This window comes from Colius striatus, chromosome 7, assembly GCF_028858725.1.
Source record: "Colius striatus isolate bColStr4 chromosome 7, bColStr4.1.hap1, whole genome shotgun sequence".
Lineage (NCBI taxonomy): Eukaryota > Metazoa > Chordata > Aves > Coliiformes > Coliidae > Colius > Colius striatus.
This window is the reverse complement of record NC_084765.1, coordinates 38,891,697-38,912,266: the sequence shown is the minus strand read 5'-3', so window position 1 is coordinate 38,912,266 and position 20,570 is coordinate 38,891,697. Positions and strand designations below refer to the sequence as shown.

General features: G+C 39.5%; 1 protein-coding gene across 5 annotated transcripts; it reads left to right on the top strand.

Annotated features, from left to right (window-relative positions):
- Positions 1 to 1,800: 1,800 nt before the first annotated feature.
- On the top strand, positions 1,801 to 17,272 carry DTWD1 (DTW domain containing 1). 5 transcript variants are annotated; one of them, XM_062000223.1, is made up of 7 exons: positions 1,801 to 1,878; positions 2,317 to 2,405; positions 4,051 to 4,332; positions 5,405 to 5,548; positions 6,713 to 6,989; positions 11,824 to 12,068; positions 14,578 to 17,272. In XM_062000223.1, exons 3-6 carry the CDS (start codon positions 4,057 to 4,059, stop codon positions 12,051 to 12,053), a joined length of 927 nt encoding a protein of 308 aa, XP_061856207.1. In that variant the 5' UTR covers positions 1,801 to 1,878; positions 2,317 to 2,405; positions 4,051 to 4,056; the 3' UTR covers positions 12,054 to 12,068; positions 14,578 to 17,272. The 5 variants fall into 5 exon arrangements, with proteins under 5 accessions (XP_061856207.1, XP_061856206.1, XP_061856208.1 ...); XM_062000222.1 differs by having other exon boundaries at positions 2,191 to 2,405; XM_062000224.1 differs by lacking the exon at positions 2,317 to 2,405.
- The last annotated feature ends 3,298 nt before the right edge of the window (positions 17,273 to 20,570 follow it).

The window sequence follows — 20,570 nt, the reverse complement described above, 5'->3', positions numbered from 1 at the left end:
AAGACATATTGAAGAAAAAGTGAATGCCCAATCACCTTGCAAATCTGCCCTGTTCTTACATCCTCCGGTTTTGTTCAGAAGCTGGAAGAAATGCAAGAGTTGCACGCTAGCAGAAGTCTTGCTGAAAACAATCAGCTGGTGTCTTCTGAGTTCTGTATCATTAAAACCTCAAACTTTAGACTGTTACATCTGAGCAGTGAGAAATATTGATTTGGAAAAAAATTCTCTTTTTAGTAAATTGTGAAGTTAAAAACTCAAAACTAAAATCACACAGCAACCATTCCTAAAAATTGTTCTGTTAATATCACCATTTTTGTGCAAATAACTGGACAGAATTAAAGTATACAAAGGAGTAATTCAGATTTCAGAGCCTGCCTTTAAATAATGAGCACGCTCTGTTTGTTACCAAACAACAAGTTCTGGATTAAACACCCAAAGAAATCATTCAATCCAAGTAAAAGACAGTATGCTTAGTAAAAGCTACTGTAATTAAGTTCAGCAAGAACTTTAGAAAATGTTAGAAAAGTCATCTTTATGTCCTATAGACATTTTGTTAATTTGATATAATTAATTACTGCACATCAAGATGCATTGTCACAGCATGAGGAGATTACAAAATAACTATGATGAAACACAGCCATTTTTCCCTACTACTGCAATGTATTACATACTGCTAACAGGAAAAACAGATCAAAACAAAACAAAACAAACAACAATAGAATGCTGGCAAAAAATCCTCTGCCCCTAAATGTAATACCACTGAAGTCAGTGAGGTTTTTGGGGTGTAACTGAGACCAAAATTTGGCATAAAATCTGCCTACACTGTCAGCTTTTCCCCTAAGGCTATTACAACTAATACATCACAGATTTTTATTTCATTGACTTGAGGGAAATACTCTGTACCAAAATTGCTGTTTTAGTTTAGTCACTTCAACCTAAAAATGCTATTACCGAACATTAAATACTGGGTAAATGCTACTGTAGAGCAGCATCCTCAACCAGGCCAAGGAATTCCACAGAAAAGATCCCATGTCCTATTTAGAGAGATGCAAAACAAGAAGGGAATAGAGCAACACAGTTCTTCCAGCCCTTGGTGTCAACCATAAGTGTGCACTAAGTTCACTGCTACTAGGTGGGGGGAAAAAGGTAAAAAAAATAAAAGAGGGGTTTTTTTTCCTCTGTTACCAGAGTGATCAAGGTTTCCTGGAGCTAACAAGACAGTGAACCAAAACTTTTCAGCCTCCCATCGCAAAAGCTTCCAAGTCCTTCTACGGAGCAGCAGTGCCACGACCACGGGAGGGAAACAACTCCAGGAGAGCGAAGCACAGGGGACACTTTGGCACTGGCTGGGAAAACCTGGCACAGAAACCAGCTGCACAGAGCACGTTTCTGCCCCGCAGAAACCCCCCATGGGTTTCTGTTGAGGTTTTGGTGACACAAAACGTGGAAAAGCCGGTTCGGGGTGGGAGGCTCTCATACGAACATACAGACTCAGGTTGGAGGTGACCCATTGGGAGCCACTCTCCACCTTGGGCTGCTCTCAGTAATCCTCTTCGATAGCACGGGGTAACTCCGAGCCACCGCCAGGCAGGTGGCCGCAGAGGTGTGCGGGGAGGAGAGGGCTGCGCTGCGGCCCGGTAGCCCTCAGGACGCCCCTCAGCCCACCCGTCTCCGGTCCCCGTGGGCGACCTCCAGGGGCCCCGGCAACCATTTCCCGCCGAAATGCACTCTCCCGGGCACGCTCTTCCGGCCTCCTCCTCTCCCCGCGGACACAGAGCCCGACGCTTTGGTTCCGGGGCTTTGTGAAGGCCGCGGAAGAGCCGGGTGGCCCTGGGCGGCGAGTGCCGGCCCGCGGAGGGGCTGGAGCGAAGGGAGCGGGTGAGGAGCGGGGCTTGCGACGGCGAGGCACGGAGCAGTGCGGAGCGGAGCTGTCACCGCCGTGCCGCGAGGGCGTCGAGGCCGCGGGGGTAGGGGGAAGGAACACGGCGCGGAGGCCGCGCGTCGCCGGCCGCACCTGGGCCCGTGAGGGACAGGCGCGGGTGGCGGGGCCTCGGGGCCGTGCGCGGGGCTCGGCAGCGCTCCCCACGCTGGGCAGCGGCTCTGGAGCGCCCGCTAGGCCGGGCCGCTTTCCGCCCTAAGGGGCCCCCGTGTCCGTGCGGTGGCACGGGCCGTTCTGTCACTCCCGGGTAGGAGAACGGCTTCACAACAACAATACATAACAGCAAAGCTCTGTGTCTCTCGGGACTTCTGCTGCGTTTCCTACGGTCTGCTGTATGCTGCCCCGGGACGGAACGTCTCACTCCTTTAAATTGCCAGAGTGCTGACGGTTGAGGATGGCTGCTGGGTCCTCAGAAGCTGAGACCTAATCGTGTTCGTTCTGCATGGCTCAGCAACAGTGAGCACCGGTGAGTGAGCATACAGCAGCTGAGGTGAGCGCCCAGCGCTTCCAAGCACTCCGAGAACTTCACACAAAACCCCAATATGCTGAGAGGAATTTTAGGTTGTCTTAGAATTGCAGTTGGAATGTGGAGGGTACCCACCAGTGGCAGTGATTTATCTGGGATTTGGAGATAAGGTGCAGATAAGAGTTGTTATTTACAGCCTTAAAAGTTCTGTGTCTGAACTGAGATTTGGATCTTGTGTAAACTCTCTTGCTGGCCTTTATGCATGTGTACTGTATGCATACTGCTATACTTTTGTGAACAGACACTGTTTTGAGAGCACAAAGGTTTTCCTGTGCCATTACAGCAGCATATCTCTTGTCAGTATCAATAAAGAAAGTGCTTCAGGGTGCCATAGTTGAACACCACAGTGCCATAAGACATTACACTGAGAAGAATCAGTTTGCAGCCTGGGAATGCATGTCAAATTACAGGGCCTCTCACCCTCTTTGCTTTTTGAGGAAATTTGATAATAGTGTGGGTTACTCTGAGATGTAGGGTATATTTGCTTTATCTCAGAGATACCTGAAGGCAAATTGCACAATAAAATTTGTGTGCATGTTAGATTTTGTGTTTATTTGAGTGGACATCCCTGACTTTGCAGAAGTTAGAGCCTGTTGATGTGGGAGGAGAGCATGAGTATGTAATCTTACTAGAAAATAACAACTCTTTTTTTTCTGGGATTTTCAATTTTTATTGAAAAGTTATCAGAGTGTTTTGGTTTTGTTATTTCTCAACTAATGACACTTGGTTTTATTTAAACACAATTTTGGATTGCATCTCAGGAACTATTGTTTGTTTGTTTTTGTTCAACATGACTCTTTTGTTACATCATTTCACCAGTGTGATCCCTGACATTAAAAAGTAAACCTAAATTAGCTTAAAGTAAATATGGAGAATCACTTTTTTCATTTGAAGTGATACAGCACAGAGTGCAAAAGGCAGTTTGTAACTACTGCAAGCTGTGCAGGTCAGTGCTTCTGCTACATGGAGCACCAAAGCTGTGTTTTAGCTCTTGAGAATTAATTCTTCAGCCTCAAGCTTTACTCCTGGAAGATTTATCTCACAAAGTTCTGTGAACAGGGATTTCATTTGAGTAGTTTGGTTTGCCCACACACAAATTTCAGGATAGAGATCTAAATTCATACAATTAACTTTTAATGGATTTCTGTCCTGTAGACATTTCATTCTTTGTCAACAATCATGCTGAAGACTAATGAGACTACTTATCCAGGTAAATAAGTGTCTACCAGTGCTTTCACAAGCTTTTAGACACTGATCCTACCAATAGAAAATATATATACTTCTGCAAGAGTTAAGTGAGTGGGATAACTTATCTTAGTAAGATGATGAATGTGTATATATGTGCATTAAGGATACAAACCACAAGTTCTTTCTAGCTGTGTAACTCATGCCCTCCTGAAATCTGTTTGAGGTTCTTGGTGCTATAACCACTGAACAAGATGTTTCTATTATTCTTTCTGTTGCAAGAGATACCATCTTTGATGAGTACTTTTTTGCTAAAGAGGGTCATGTGAAATCATTTCCAATAAATCAGTTCACAATGTGTAGGATTTTTATTTAACAGCTACAACATATTGTCTTTCAGCTAACTATGTCTTTAAATTCATCTACACTTACAAATGAAGAAAACTCTCAAGAATCAAAAAGAAACACCAAATGTTTGGAAAGTCTAGAATTGCAGACTCCATCATCATTTCAAGATAACCCACTTCAACAGTTACAGTTGGCTTCACAGGAGGTGCTGGAAAAAGCCAAAAAGAGTGGGAGATCAAAATGCCCCCGATGCAGCAGTTCAAGGATGTTTTATTGTTATACATGCTTTGTTCCTGTTGAAACTGTCCCTACCAAAGACATTCCAACTGTGAAGGTTAATATTTCTTGTGGATTTTGTTTATAACATTCTTGTGCCTCTTTTGGTCACGGGGATGGAGAACAGTCAGTCTGTGGCCATTTCTTTTCTCATTTGTTCTTTATAGATGTTCATCTTTAACACAACTATAAGTATGAATAAACTACAGTTAGATAAAATTATTGTTCTTATTTGAGAATTCATATGCACAAACACTGACAATGTACCAGTCCTCACATAAACATTTGTACATACACTAGATGAGAGGATAAGCTGAAGTCACTCAGCTTCTCATTCAAAGGACTGTGTTTTCACATAGTTCTTAGAAGTTTCTTTGCAGTGCTCTTACCTTCATTCTTCAGTTTCTAAGAACTCTGGCCAGAAGAGAGTATACTCTGAACCAAAAATATGAGTTGTCCATAACCAAGAGTGAATTTTACATAATTTGTGAGCTAAAAGGCATTCCTAAGTGTCATGGTTGTGTAGCTCAGATAACCACTCTTATAAATAAAGAATAAGAGCGTAACGCCTTTTATCTAAAGTACTTGGAGAAACCATCAGAGGGCTGAGGCACTTTGTAAAGCCACCTAGGAACTAAAATGCAGTTTGAAGACACTGTAGTTTGAAAGCATCTTGAAAATAGTTTAGAAGTACTTTGGAAATTTGACCCAGTGGATTTAGGTGTATTTTCATGGAAAAGACCATTTTTGCAATAGAGTGAATACCTAATACAGATAAGCATTAATAGTTAGGACCATTATATTGCTCAAATCAAGACCACCTCTTGTGTACTTGGTTGAAACTGTTTGCAGAGATTTTGCCACACAACTACTGTAGCATTACACATTGCATTCACTGCATACTTAGGTATTTACATGAACTGAGAGAATGTAACAGGTTCTTCTTGTCACTTATCTCTAGTTCTAAACCTATTAAAACAAAAACAGTGACAAAAAAGTCAAGTATGTCTTAATTACATAGTAATTATAAATGTCCATAGAGCATTCTGCTGGATTTTGCACAAATGTTTATACATATATGTATGGTAGTAAATATTGGTTATTCCTTCTTCTTTTCTTTCTTCCTATAGTTACCTTTGAAGATTGACATCATTAAACACCCAAACGAAACAGATGGCAAAAGCACTGCTGTGCATGCTAAGCTCCTGGCACCTGATGATGTTACAATTTATAAATACCCTTGCATTCCAGAATATGAAGAAAAAAGACATGAAGTAAGAGATTGTATAAAGATAGCTGGGCTTTGTGCTGGGGAGATGCAGAGGATACCTCTGTCTTTCCACCTGCATTCTATCCTCTGAGGGAGGGGAGGAGAGCGCTATTCTATGAGTCCAGTCCACTCCCTTTTGGTCTCTCCCAAAGCTTGGGCCTACAAAGGTACAGTGATCCTCCAAAGCTTAGAAAAACTGTGGCACTGTAATTTGGTTCATTGTGTGCCTGAAATATTTTGCCCAGACACATGAAAGTATTGAATTTACAGCAAGTTAAACAGCAGTTAGGCTTGTGCTCATCGTGTTAAGCGGCTACAATATTTAAAGTTCCTTAAAATGTTTAACGTTCACTGTTACAGAGAAGACCTACTAAAATGTGAACTATTGTCTGTCATAGCACAGAGCCTGAAAAAAGTGAGCTATGAACTTGGATTGATCTGCTCATTTAGAAAGTGTGATTAATCTGAAGTCTAATGTTTACACTTTTGATGTCATAATTAACACTTTCGTCGTTGTTTGACTACTTTAGAATGATATACATATCCGAAAGAGAGGTTATTTTCTTCAAGGAATAAGCATGAAGAAAAGCATAGGTGGCAAAGAGGCAGGAAGCTGAGAAAAAGCAGAGCAATGGAGAAGGCAGGCAGAAGTGGGAAGAAGTTGCAGTGACTTTGTATTGTCCAGACTTTCCAAGTCACAGATTCTTAATGCTGCAGTAAGCTACTGAAGAAATATCAAGGTCATCACTGATATTTTTCATGTAGGATACTTGTGGGACCTGTAGCAGGCTCAGGGGCAGAAGAGATTATTTTTTCTCACCTAAAATTTGTGAATGAAATTAGAAACTACTCTTTATAGCCTTTCTATGCCATATACTGCAATGACAAGTGAAATTTTAACTTCCTCGGGGCTGATGCCATTGTCTTGGCTGAAAAAGCTCTTTTTTTGTACAAAAGTGTTGGAGTTGGTAGCAGAGGCAGAGGTGACATTTAATTAAAAATCTCTTTTAACACAGTCTTTTATCCTTTTAGACAATAGAATATTTTTTAAGAGAGAGTTTTTCATCTTGTCCTGCCTTAAGTGTCTGCCAATTCTTTAATGAAACAATTCCTGATGTGTTTAATTAGATTTTGTTGACACTCAGATTTGTTTCTTTTCTTTGTTTAGATAGCACTTATATTTCCTGGCCCCAATTCAGTTTCAGTAAAAGATATTGCTTTCCATCTCCAAAAGTACACTAAGAAAAGTGTTTGTGATGGTGATGGTGACTGTTCCAGAGAGCCACTTCTCAAGCAAGCAAAAATAGAACCTAAAGAAGAAGAAAAAAATCTAAAGGAATGCATCTCAGGCAACAGGAGTGAAGGCACCAGACTGAAGAAAATAATATTTATTGACAGCACGTGGAATCAAACTAACAAAATAATAACTGATGAACGACTTCAAGGTAAAAAAAAACAGTTGATACTGAGGTGTTATTGCTACTGAAATGATGAAGGGAAATATAGGTCTGCATAGCAGACCTGAGCATAAGTGTACACCTAACCCTGTGGCACAGTATACAAGAAAGAATTAACGGCCTGTTTCAGTGCTGTAGAAGATATCCTGAGCCAAAAACTCCACTGATTTTCACGTCATGTGATTTGGTGTTAGTATTTAGAAAGCAGTTACACTTATTTCTTCCACTTCTCTATTGGAAGAAATTTCCTCAGTCTCACAGAATGGAAGCTGCTGTGTGAGATGGTAGAGGAACAGCATTTTGAATGACCTCTGAAGGAAGCTAGGACGATTTCCTTTGCAGGTGGCTATCTGCTTTTTCAGGTGCCCCAAGGGAATGATTTTGTACACACCAGGGGCAGACAGGCCACTAGAAGGTGAAGGAGAGATCTAGGAGATACAGCACAAGTATGTCATGGCTTGGTTTCTTTTTCTAGTAAAGTTCTTTGTTTCATGATAATTTCAATGAGCCCTTTACTGTCCAGACAAAAAGGGAACTCCCCACCCTCCCTTTTCTGAGAACAAAAAATTGTAATCTATGGGGTTCTTTTGCTCTTAGATTCATTGCAAGAAGTTTAAATAAATAAAACCAGAAAAGATAAAGCAATTTAACAATAACATTCCACTTCCTTTGAGTGAAATAGGAGTTTGAAAATACTTTCATTAGTGAAAAAGGTGTACTTAGCTGGGAGGCAGACTATCAAGTTTATATGTCATATATATTTCTAGCTGCTTTCTAGTGCCTGCTTTGCACTGGTCCTAGAAGGAATTTCACAGACTTGTCACATGCTAGATGAATGTTACCTTGCTGTCTAGTCAGTTTATTAAAGAATGTCACGTTAGTATAATCTATTGGCTAATTGAAATTGTAAGTATTTAGTTTAAAACAAAATTTATCAAAAAAAATGAAGTATTACTGTAAAGATTAGAGTAATTGTGTTGGAACTTATTTTAAAAGGATTAATTTAAGAAACATAACGGGCAGCTCAGGGAATTAGAGATTTCTGTGGAAGCTTATGCAGTGTATCAGTCAAAACATCCGTGACTGGTGTTACTTCAGAACTCTTAAAGAAGGGTTTTCGCTTACCTCATCTGAAGGCTGATCTGGTGGACTCTCCCCTCCTTTCCAGAACTTCATTTCTGCTCCAGCTGCATTCAAGCCCTGTTTCCATAAGCAGTTTTCAGGGCTGCTGTAAGAGGTGACTAGTGTGATGCAAGTCAGTCTCCCTTATCCATGCCCAGGGAAGAGTGTTACACTTCATACAGCAGATGTGACAACGTGCAAAACCCGTCCATTCATTGCTTTCCTTAGTACCTGTCACAAAGGACACAAGGTGCATTAATATTGCTTTTAGAGGCTGCAGTTTTTACTTCCGAGATGAATGGGGCAGAGTTTCCTTAAGCATAAACCGATGACATTTTTATGTTGCACACACATGAAAACTAGAGAACTGTTGTAATTTTTCAGTTCAATGGCAAATAAAGTCATCATCCAATAAAATATTGCTCAGGTATTAAAGTTTAAAAAGGAGTGTTTGTAATTCCAAATAAAAAGTAATTGCTGTACTTACTTAGAAAGATTGTCACACAAAATACTGGATGGAAACACTGATGAAGCCAAGAAAATGTAAAGAAAAGCCTTATGTTTTGTGAGCCTGCATTTATATAGAGCATAAATCTAGTTAATTGTACTGCAAAAGAAAGCAAATGAGTGCATCGATCTGAAAAAACAAAAGCCTGGAAAACTTAGGCCAAAAAAATTACCTTGATATCTTCTTGGAAAAGCAGTGTAATACATCTTTAGAAAGCAAAACTAAATCAGTTGTATTAAAGACAGGAAATACTTGAAAGCTGGTAATGTCTAGGATTGATTACTTCACTAAAAGTGATCACCAGATCAGAAAGGAAACAGTTGCATCTCATGTTAATGATTACTTTCTCATATGAGTGATGAAGCTTATTGGCAGCATCAACATAATTGTTAAAAGAAATGGATTGCTTTGGTGTTTTTTCCTGTAAGTTTGATCCTCTTTGTATTAGCCAAATGTCTTGTTTTATTAGCATGTACATTCTCTAGTACAGGGCTGAATTGTACAGCTGCTTTAGTTGGGGGATTTTGTTGGTTTTGTTTGTTTTATTTCTAAAGTTTCTGTGCTTGCTTTAATTTCTGCAAGAAAAGAGTAGCCTGTGCCTGTGCAGAGCTGGGGTATTGGAGTGCAGGAAACTGATGTTCTCTCACATAAACTCCCCTCATCCTCTTTTTCTGACAAGTTCCTTGTCATCTTCTCATATTTTCATCTTTTATCATCCCTCAAAATCACTTGAGGGTGTGATGCAAAGAAAGAGTGGGAGTTTTGTTATGAGTTTCCACATTCTTTCTGAAATAATGTATGCTGCTGGCATGATTCAGGGCTACAGAGCAGGGGCAAGGTGAATCCAAGGTGTGTAAAATCCTCCTCAGCCTAAAATCCTGAAGTTACTCGTAAACCTTGGGAAATCTAAAAAATCAGGAAAGGAGCAGAATTCCTGCCTGAAATGGCATTTTCAAGCTTCTACCTCTTCAGGAAATTAACAGTATAATTAAAATAACAATAGGCACTTTAGCTGCCATAGGTACAAACCATAGGTACTCATTACTTCAAAGTTTCAGCACTGGTATTTCTTGAAGTAGTGACTTCTCACTTCACTGAACAAACTGTAGGGACAAAGAGGTGATAAAGGCTCAGAGTAAGCAACAGGCTTCAGCATGTGAACTTTACAGTTTGCATGTATTTTGTTGATAAGAACAAAGAATGTCTCTTAAAAGTAACATCAGTGACCAAACATGATTAATATAGGATCCCACAGAGCTGAGCTTGTAGTGGAGGGAGCACAGGGACTGTGCTGTGATAATAGATTGTAGCATATCAGTTAAAAGTGGAGGCTTAGGGAAAAGTGAAAGATGTCAAGGAAACATATTGTCTGCCACATATGCAGGAAAAGAACTACTGTAAAGGAAGTTTGGTTATGTTACCTAAGCAGGTTTAAAGGTACATGTACTTCCATTTTGCTTGATCTCAGATCCATAGAAATGTTTATTTCTAATGAGCTCAAAGTATCTGGATGCTAAAAAAGCAAACCCAACATGTTGATTTCCTCAGTACTGTAGGCATTCAGAGGAACAATCGGTATTTGTAATAAAACACTGCCTTGGGCTGTACAGATACAGTACAGATGGTAGCAACGTGCTCAGTAAACTGTAACCCTTCACCTCCTCTATTTATTTTTTTGTTAAAAGACTCCTAAAGTTCTATTCTTGAAATTAACTGCTCCTGCATTTGTGGTAAGCACAGTAGTGTCAGTGGTTGTGGTGAGCTCAGTAGCATCAGTGGTCTTGCCTTCAATGAACTTTTGTTTGTATTCTAAACACAAATGGGAGAGAGTTTATACTGGACGAATCATCCCCCACTGCTGTTAAAGTGGAAACATTGCTGAATTTGGAAATTTTCACTTTGGTTAGGGCTGAGAATTAAAGTGTTGTAACTTCCTGAGGGAAACAAGCTTCATGCAGTTTCCTATTACTCTTTTGAATACATATGTGTAGGATTATTAGAGGTAATAGTCTACGATGCTTGGAATTTCTGGTTCCAAAACACCAGAAATAACATTTAAATTCAGTGATGGAACCTCCCTCTTGTTCATTTTTTAAAACAATTGCTGTAGGAGAGATTTTTTACAATGCAAGATATCATACGTGACTAAGTGCAAAACAAACAGATAAATCTATCTTGCAGCTCCACTAGAAAGAGTTAGATGCATCTTGAAGATAAAAAAATATAGAACTACAAGTGCTGGGCCAGTTTGTGTTCTTCAGTTTGGACCTTTCCTAAACTTCTGTGGCTAGATTTCTCTGTCCATAACTTCCCAGCAATTCTGAAACCATATTGTTATTTATACAATTTCTTATGCTAAACCATCCCATGACACACACGTAGCACCTGATTCTAACATTTTACAGCTTGATCCTGGTACTATTGACAGGTGTATGTGCTATTCTTTAGAATCCAACCATCCATCCTGTTTACAAAGTGATTAGACATTAAGGTGGTTTTAATTTTGAGTAGTTTGTTCACCCTAAGGAACATAAAAAACAAGATCCATGTTTAATCTGGAAGATAAAAGTTACAGAGACTACAGTAGATAAAGACTTTCATGAATTATACAGAGACCACATTTTTTTTCTTTCATCTTAAGTGGGAATGCTTTTAGTTTCTAGTAAAATTAATGACCAGACTCTGCCACAGTTACTCCTCAGTAATCCAAGTGAGATTTCTGTTACTTCACAAGCGTAAAGGAAAAGTGTCTGGTTCAGTTCAGCAAAACTAACAGTCTGAGGGATTCTGTTTTACACTTGCAAGACATTAGCTTCGCAAGAGATGAAGTTTGTTAATCATTTTATGAGCAGCAATGGGTCTGTGTGAGTTTCACTCTTCCTATCTGAAGAGATGCTGCAGTTTACTGAGGGCTGTGAGGCTGTGTGAATGAAAGAATAACCTGTAAGATTAATTGCAAACATGAGGATTGTAACCTAGAACTTACAGCACTTTTTGATCACTTTCAAAATGGTCCACAAAGGAGGGTAAAATTATTGCCTCCTTTTTGTAGATGAGAAAAGGAAGTACAGGAAGAAAAATGACTTGCATGCAAACATCTAGCAGCAAAGTCAGAAAACAAGACTAAAGACTTGTTTGCCCTCCCATCCACTTATCCACATCGTCTAATTTAAGTCGTCATTTTCTTGACAGGGTTGCTGCAAATTGAGTTGAAGACAAGGAAAACTTGTTTTTGGCGTCATCAGAAGGGAAAACCAGATACATACCTTTCCACAATAGAAGCAATTTATTATTTCCTTGTGGACTATCATCAGGAGATTTTGAAAGAGAACTACAAAGGACAATATGATAATCTGCTTTTTTTCTTTTCGTTTATGTACACATTGATTAAAAATGCCAAGTGTTGTGCAGGAAAAGAGTAAGACATCTGTATATAGGTAAGTAACAGTACATTTTGGTTTGGTTCTTTAGTAATGATAAACTGCACAAACATAACTATTTTTGTCTAACTGAAATCTGGAAATAGATGTCTACAATGTCTGTCCAAAGATAAACTGAAGAGCTCACATCCTGCACACTTTGAGGTTGTAAAACTACTCAGATAATGCAGTCTGATTAGTATTACTTATTTGAGAACAGGTAAACTTTGCTAAATATTGCTGTGTCTGAATCTGCAGGCCTGATAAACTCATCACAGTGAGAGTATTTCCAGAGGCTGGGATAGGAGGACTTGGCTTCTCTTGCTATAAGAAGCGATCTCTCCAACTGTAAAAAGGAATTAGCTTGCTAGTTGCTAGTGTTATTAATAATAATTCTTTGCATCAGGTTGTTTCTTTTTGTTTTGCCCAGTAACACTGATTTCATTTTCTTGACATCAGAAGCTTACCAGATTTAATTTTCAGCTTTACTGAAATTATTAGGATGGTGTGTCATGCAGAGGGGGGCTGGGAGAAGACAAAGTAATTTGCAGAGACAAGAAACAGGAAAGATGGTGGTTCCGAACACAAGTTTTCTGACAAGACTTCCCTAAATTAGTCAGACTACAACTCTGCTGTGTTTTTTCTTTTGCAGTAATGGAGCAAATTGGAACAGCATAAATAAGATTTTGTCTATGCTGATGAAATTTTTACTGGTATGTGTAGCAGTGCTGGCAGAGTCATCACATGTGAATGTAATTATACAAGTGTGACTTTGCCAAGCTATAGCAGTACAGCTAATGCTGGCAGAAGTAGTAGACTTAAGCTATATCTTTACAAGCAGAGTTATAGAAATATATTTCTCTCATACTAGGATGTTCTAGATACTGGGGAAAAATTGTAGTCTTAAGGTAGATCAAAGTGTTTTATTACAGGTACGGTAAAAGGTGGACAAATATTTCAGAATTTCTCAGAAGTGTGTTACTTCAGAAAACCCCTAAATCTCGTTCATACAGATTGAAAAATTGTAATAGAGGATTTTTTAAACAAATTCCAAAGTTTTTGTTGTGTTCTCACCTGTAGCATCGTCCCCAGGAGGGAATTCTCACAGCCTGGTGAACATAGAAACAGTGCCCTGAAAAATACACCAAGAAAATCTTTTTATACTTAGGATCTTTTTACGTTTACACAGCAATCCATACAGGCTCAAACAGCTGGTTTGTACTTTGGTTTTTAATGCTTCAAGATACAGAAATCAATGTTACTATTACTCAAAACACAAGATACCATTACACTCTGTGCAAATCATAGTTATCATCAGGTTTGTATGCATACAGAAATGCATTTCCATGGACAACCAAACCACAGCTCTATTTGCAAAGTGCTCGGTGAGTTACCTGAGTGCACGTGAAATGTGCATGACGTGTAACAGCACCAGGAGAAACACAGGCTTGAAGTCAGAATGAGAACAGTGGTCTTTAAATATGTATATATATTGAGTTCCTGTGCCAGGCAAGGAGGAAAATCAGCAGTCATGTCTCAGTACCATTGAAACACATTTCGTACTCATTTGGTTCTTATTGCTATTGAGAGGTTATTTTGGCCTTTTACAATGATTAATGCTATTTCCTTTGGTATTAATTTTGATAGTCTTCTGACATTTCCATCTGTGCTTGTATTTCTTAAACAAAGATTGTTGTAATATTTTTTTTTTCAATCACACAAAGATAATAGCTCGAGAAGGAAACTTTCACCCACTTTAAACAAACAAAAATAAAATGAACCCACTGACCTAATGTTTTACAAGAACCAGAGGGAAAAATGGCAGGGGGGGAGGGGAGTTACTTCCAAGACACATTTCCCTGAAAACATGTTTTTTTATTTAAGAAGCAGAGGTCAGATAAAAGCTTGTATAAGCTGTTCTTTGTTACTTTTGGAAAACAGTTTCACAAGGTTAAAAATGGTTTCCAAATTTAAGTTTTGTGTACCTCACTTTATTTGAGCGATGGGAATTAAGACTCTATTCCAAAAGTAAATTACTTTTAATTCTCAGGTGAAATCGATGTACAGAAAAGATTTTAAATCTGGAACACTGTGTCCAGGAATTGGCTTCAGATTCTTTTTCTTCCAGTGCAACCTCACTGTAACGCAAGAGTCGTTCTTATACCAAGCAACAGAGACAGCAGATGTAGTGTTCCCCCTTCTCTCCCATCTCCTGCTCTCCCCTCTGCAAAAATATTTAAATCCTATGTTTAATTTCAGTACTGGCACAAGCAGCCAAACCAATCAAGTCATCCACCTTGCACTGATAGTGTCTCAGTACCGCTGATACGTTTTTCCGGCTTTGAGCCTAAAGAATGGTTTTGTTCCACCAAATGAAAGCGATCAAGTGGTTAATCCTTTCAAGTGCAATTAGCAGCACTGACCTCCCTGTTCTTTAAATGGAGGGTCATGGGGAGGTAAAGGCCAGTTCTGGGCCTTTTCTTTCATACCAGAATACCCATTCACTAACTATCTCCTCTGTTTCCAGAAACATCAGAGAGCAAGGGGGAAAACAGGCTTCTGCTTCCATTAGCAGTAACTTAAACAGCCATAAGTTAAAGGGGGAGGAAAAGGAAGAGCATCTCTATCTATCTCCTTTCACAACAGAAGACATCTGGCCTCCTGTGAGGAGGCCCCAGATAACAAAGAACCTGTCATGACAAACCTCCGCGATGTGTTCAGAGGGCCATTTTACCTGCAGTCTGGCTCATTCATTTCCTGCCACTGAAGCCATCTGCTTTTGCTTATTGTAGGTATTTTTGTTCTTTCTTTGGCCAGGAGCATGAAGTGGCTTCACTGTAGCATGCCTCTATGCTTGGTCCGAAGGAGCATTTAATCCTTTTTTCAAAATGAATAGGAGAGAGAGCTGCAAAACACAATTCCTTTCCCGAAAGGTAGCACAAATATCATCCAAGCCTCGGCTGAGTAAAGGGTCGTGTCAGTGCATGGGGTAAAGATACACTGAGACTGAAGAGAGGTGGAACTTGGAATCTACAGCAGAACCTTCCAAAGCACTTGTAATCTCACCTGATTTAAATCCTTTGCTACTGCTTCGTGCAATGTTTTTTCAGTTTTAGCCCATCTGGTTTTCCACACAGGCTTCTTCAGGCCCAATTGCAGAGTAATGTACAACCTGGTTTTGCTTTTTCCTCTTGCACTGAGTTTCAGTATTTCAGTTTATTGTCATAAATTATGGATTTACTTATAGAAAATGTAACATGATATGAAAATCCATTCCACCTATCTCTGAAAATACCAAAATAAGGAGAGGGAAAAGCTTCTCGTTAGTTCCTCATCATTTACTCTAGTGCAGTTAATACACTCCCAGGTACCATTAACTTGTGTATTCTGAAAAGCTGCACATTTGCTGAATTCAAACTTGTTCTGCAACACAGAACATAACAGTGACTGCAGCAATATTAAAACAGGAAAGCTTTCCCACCGAGATGAAAAGGTCCTGTAGCATTAAGACACCGATCTGTTGATTCCAGAATATGACGTCACCCATTAAGGTACTGAACAACTCAAGACAATCCCTGAGCTGTTATCTCTTGTCTTGACATCTTCACATCTATCTCTGTGATGTCCTCAGTAAAAATGTTGATTTGGACTGGTGACTGTGATACCAACATTCACAGTAAGTGTTTCTATGAAAAATTTACAACCTTTTTCCTGTTCCCTTGTTGGGAAAGATGACACGTTGCTGCCATTTTATGGATTCTAAAGAGAAATCAGATGCTGTAGAATTTCGAAAGCAGTGTATCACATTAAAAGCACCAATAGTGGTAGTTCTGAAGCGCCACAGCGAGAGGTAGGAACTATTTCTCTAATGCAAAACATACTTTGTCATTTCACCTCGCTGAAAATGGAAATTCTTGTCTAACTTGAGCAATACTACTGGTTTTCCAGACTACTGGTGTTGCAATAGGATGTTTAGAAACATACCACAGAAGAGTGAACAGAAGAGAATGCTCCACACCAGGATACCCAAGATGGAGCCCTACTCGCCCTGTGATCCTGTGCACTTTGTTTCCCTTACCTGTAAAGTTAATTTCTGCCTCTGAGTAACAAGTGTCTGAGTATGAAGCTGTGCCTATAAGGCAGTAGAACTCAGCATGAAATCTAAGAGCTGTGTATTATTACTTCAGTGATGGTAGAATTTTCTGCCAGCAGGGCTAGAACTATACAGAAGTATGTGTACGTGTGTAAATATCAATAAATCTATACCTCCCTCCTAGTGATAAATACATTAGGACACAAACCAAAGATCTTCTGCTGTGCTGTTTGTCTTAGGGAACAGAAAGACAAAATCAAAGTGTGTTATCAGAGCTTACAAAGTTAGAGAATAAACTGTTACGTGTACAGGGCAAATGTATACTCTAGATACAGAGGTATAGCTGAGCCTGTTAATGTGCACAGAGGAGTTGTTTGACTAAGAATTCATTTGTTAAGCTCAGATGCAGTATGGAGCACAAGTGCTGGGTTATCCTTCCAAACAATACACTGGAAAAACTATATTTCATACCTTTTCCCTGTTGTGCACCATTCTGTGATTCTATGATCTCACTGCTACTGAGTCTAGAGTGGTTCCTTACTCTTTGTCTCACAAAGCACCACATCTTCTTTGCATGTCCAAGCAGCACTGAAGTAGTAGATTCATTAAAAAACCGCTCTAGGTTCTGACTGACCTGCACAGGAGAAATGACAGGGATCGTGCTCCATTTGTTTAGCAGAGGAGAAAGGAGCAAGAGCCCACCCACCCTGGTACTGAGGAATGCATTTGCCTCCAGTAGCTGTGGGCATGATCACCTGACATTGAACGTGTAACTGTGTGACCCCTCATGGAAGATTCATAGTATGTGTAATGCAATGTGGGGTTTTCTTTGCTGTCATTTGATTACTTACTGGAGAAAAAATGTAATCAAACCCGAGTTAGTGTTTCTCTGATGGTTTGGGGGTTTATTGGTAATATGCAATGAAGTTTATAAATTCCTTGGTTTATGCCAGTATTTGCTCTATTTCAATGTAATTTTATTACAAACAGCAGTAGGTAAAGATGTATTAATGTAACTGTAAGTTTTATAACATACCTTCTGTCCCAAACTGAGAGAAAACCTGACCTTTGTGAGGATTCTTGTTTCTGCATATGATCTGGAATAACGTGTACCTTTAATAAAACAGATTGTCTCTGAAGTAAATAACATGGGCTTTTTTTTTGCAGCATGTTATGGCTCAGTATCATCTTCAGCAGACATGCTATCACCAATGATAGGATATAAAATCTAGCCATATTAATGTCTATATCTGTTAATGTCTACAAGTCCTGGGTTTAAACATACTTTAGGAGCCTTCAGGCTTTTGCCATAAAGACTTAGCCTGGTTTCCATATGGAAAACCTAACTTCTGCTCAATTAAAAATGTAATTATAGAAAACATTCCTGGGATGTGCTCCACTCTGAAGTGTCTCATAAATCTGTGAGGGGTTTTTAAAGCTATATTTGAATGCCACCCTCACAGCCCAAAGGTCTGCTTTGGTACAGCTTCTGAAACTATTTGCTTTGGAGACAGATGCTGGTGAATAGAATCCGACTCATTGTAAGTCCGAATAAAGTATCCTTAGTGTCTTTTCCACAGAAGAACAATAGTTTGGGTTCCATCAAAAAAGTTTGCTCAGTCTGAAGCTGCAGACTTCATTTCAAATGTTGCTACAAATGCTACATAAAAACTCTGTATTTCAATAACTTCATAAATGTTTTATTTCCCTTCAAAAATTATTCTTGGGGCTTCAGGTTTACAAGTTGTTTACCAAATGCAGCAGGAATTCCAGCTGCCCCAGACCTGCATTTTCTATGATTAGTCTGTGCAAGTGAAACACTCTGATCTAGCTTTCTCTGCTCACAGGCTTCCTTTGGGACAAATCAATGCTACAGAGTTGGGTTTTTTCATATTTACAGTAGACAAGTAAGCAACTTGATACAGCTTCAATATTCAGAAACATCATGTAAAGCACCTAAGTCTACTTCTGTTGGATCATGCTACTTCCTCTTCCAGTCTCACACATGTCTAAGTGTGTCAAGAATACTGGCTTCATTCTGCATACCTATGTCACTTAGGAGTACAAAAATGCTTGCATTCCTTTAATATCGTGGCAGTGTTGGCAAAAAATGTAACATAAAAACCTTTACATTGCCAAAAGCTTCCTCTTTTCCTTGAATATGGCTTACTTTATCTGGGGAACCGGTTTGAAAATGAATGCCTGAAGCAGCTGCCAAGGAATTTGCCAACAAATCTATAAGGCCAAACCTTGAAATGCAGACTAATGTCAAACACAGGCATAGCCTAGCTGATTGCACTCATTCTAAAAGGAGAATATACTGGAAAAAAACACAAGGAGGTAAGAAACAAATCCTGAGTCTTTTGAAGTCCATGAAAACTAACACAGTAGAAGCAAGCAAGGTAAGGTGCTGTGCTCTAGCTGTTCCAATGTATGGAAATGGGCAGGATTTCCTTTTCTAGGCCCCTGCAAAGTTCTGCCCTCTGTGTAATACAGACAGTGGCCATTTTCAGTTAAACACATACGTATGTATATTCATCTTGTGAGGCATCAGTTCAGAAATGACATTTCTTGATTGTCTCTCCATATGTTGGTGCTCTTCTCGTGAGAAGAACTCTGCTGAACTCCCTGTTTGGGTTTTTGGTACCTTTTTTCCCTTCCCACAGTTGCAGCATTGGCATGCCAGTGATGATAGAATTGGGATCTTCCTGTGCTGATGAGTTTACTGTGTCATTTGCACCAATGACCAGAGCCAAGTCTGTATCTGAGACAAAAGGGAAATCTGTTACAAAATGTGTTATTATGAAAGGAAAAGCCACTGCTTCGAGTTATCAAGACAACACCAAAGCACATTAATCAAGCATACAATAAATGATGACAGTTTGTTGTTTCATCAGAATGAAAACTATTCGGTCCATCTGTTGGTGTTCAAACCTAGAGTCGAATCTTGGCAGTTACATGTGCTAATGAAAGCTATTAAAAAATTTTGTGCATTCTCTGTGCAAGATCTCATGAAAATAAATACTGCTAAGATTTAAGAGTCAGTCTTACGCAAGGGCCTTGTGAGGTCACTAAATAGAGCACATATGTGGAATCTGAGGATGACGTCCATTATGTTACACTGCGTAGTTTATTTCAACACTACTCACTCACACTCCAAATCTACAGTCTGTGCTCTGTGCAGTTCCTCAGCTCAGTGGCTCTGCGTGCAAGAAGCACATTTGCACATAATCTATTGTAGGTCCAGGAATTAACATTTTAGGAGACTAAAACATTTCACAGCTTGGGTTAAGGTGGCAGAACACAGCTTTAAAAAATTCTAATGATTCCTAAAACCTTCTAGCCACAGTGCTCAGAAATGGCACATTCCTAGAGCAACTCTACTGATAAAGAAATGGGTCTTTAGTTTAGAGCTGTAGCACCAGCAGTGTCAGCTACATCACCCTTGTGCTCATCAAGTCCTTCAAGGAACTCTTAATGGGCTTGTGAAATGTGACATCTGCAAAACCACCAGTGATTCCTCTGCAAAACATGCTTACCCACGTGCCTACCAGTTCCTTTTCTTTTCCTTCAGGGTTTTTTGTGTTTAAAGTTGTTCACAGTTTGCCCAGTAAAGTCATGCTTAATGGTTTGTACATCTGTTCAGTCTCCTAGAGTCCTTAATAAAATCAGCATCACATTCCAGCTTTCATTCCTCCTAACCTTTTTAACCACAGGGCTGGCCATGCCTCCCAAGAGCCTGGCAACCAGAGAAGGCAAGGATATTCTGGCAGTCCCATTTTTATATCTTCTACAACAGCCCTCCAAGTGACTGAGATGCATGAGCCAAAGGAATTTAGTGTTCTGTTACATGGAGAACAGCCTCCAGGTGTAAGACAACCATAGGTCTGCTTTGAGCGAAGAATGGAATAAAAGCAGTCTAATACAGAAATGTCTAAGTTCCTATAATGCACACAAAGACAACATTGACAGACTTACAACAGCAGATACAACAATGCCAGCAAATGTCTCATTTACAGTGACAAAGCTACACCTATTTCAGACTTCTATGAAAAGTAGATACCCTACTTCTAGAGGGAATTTGTAGGATAGTGAGTCACAAACATTAAGATTGATTTTGAGATTGTCAGCTGAAAAGATTTGACAAGAAGTCTTCTCAGAGGCAGTAAATTCAAGGTTCTGTTGTACTAAATTTAGCTCATAAACCTTCCTATATGAGCTGTCACCTGAATGGTTGCTTGGAACAAAACTGTACCGTTTGACTCCCATACGTTAAGATGGGTCCAGTGATGCAAAGCAGCTCTTGAGCATATAAAGCAGTGAAGAATTCTTATGTGAAGGAAATATGGCCAGTGCAAGGTGATACAAAGATCTGAAAAGGTGCTGTTGAAACTACCAGATCCCACCTGTCAGTGGCCTACATAGTC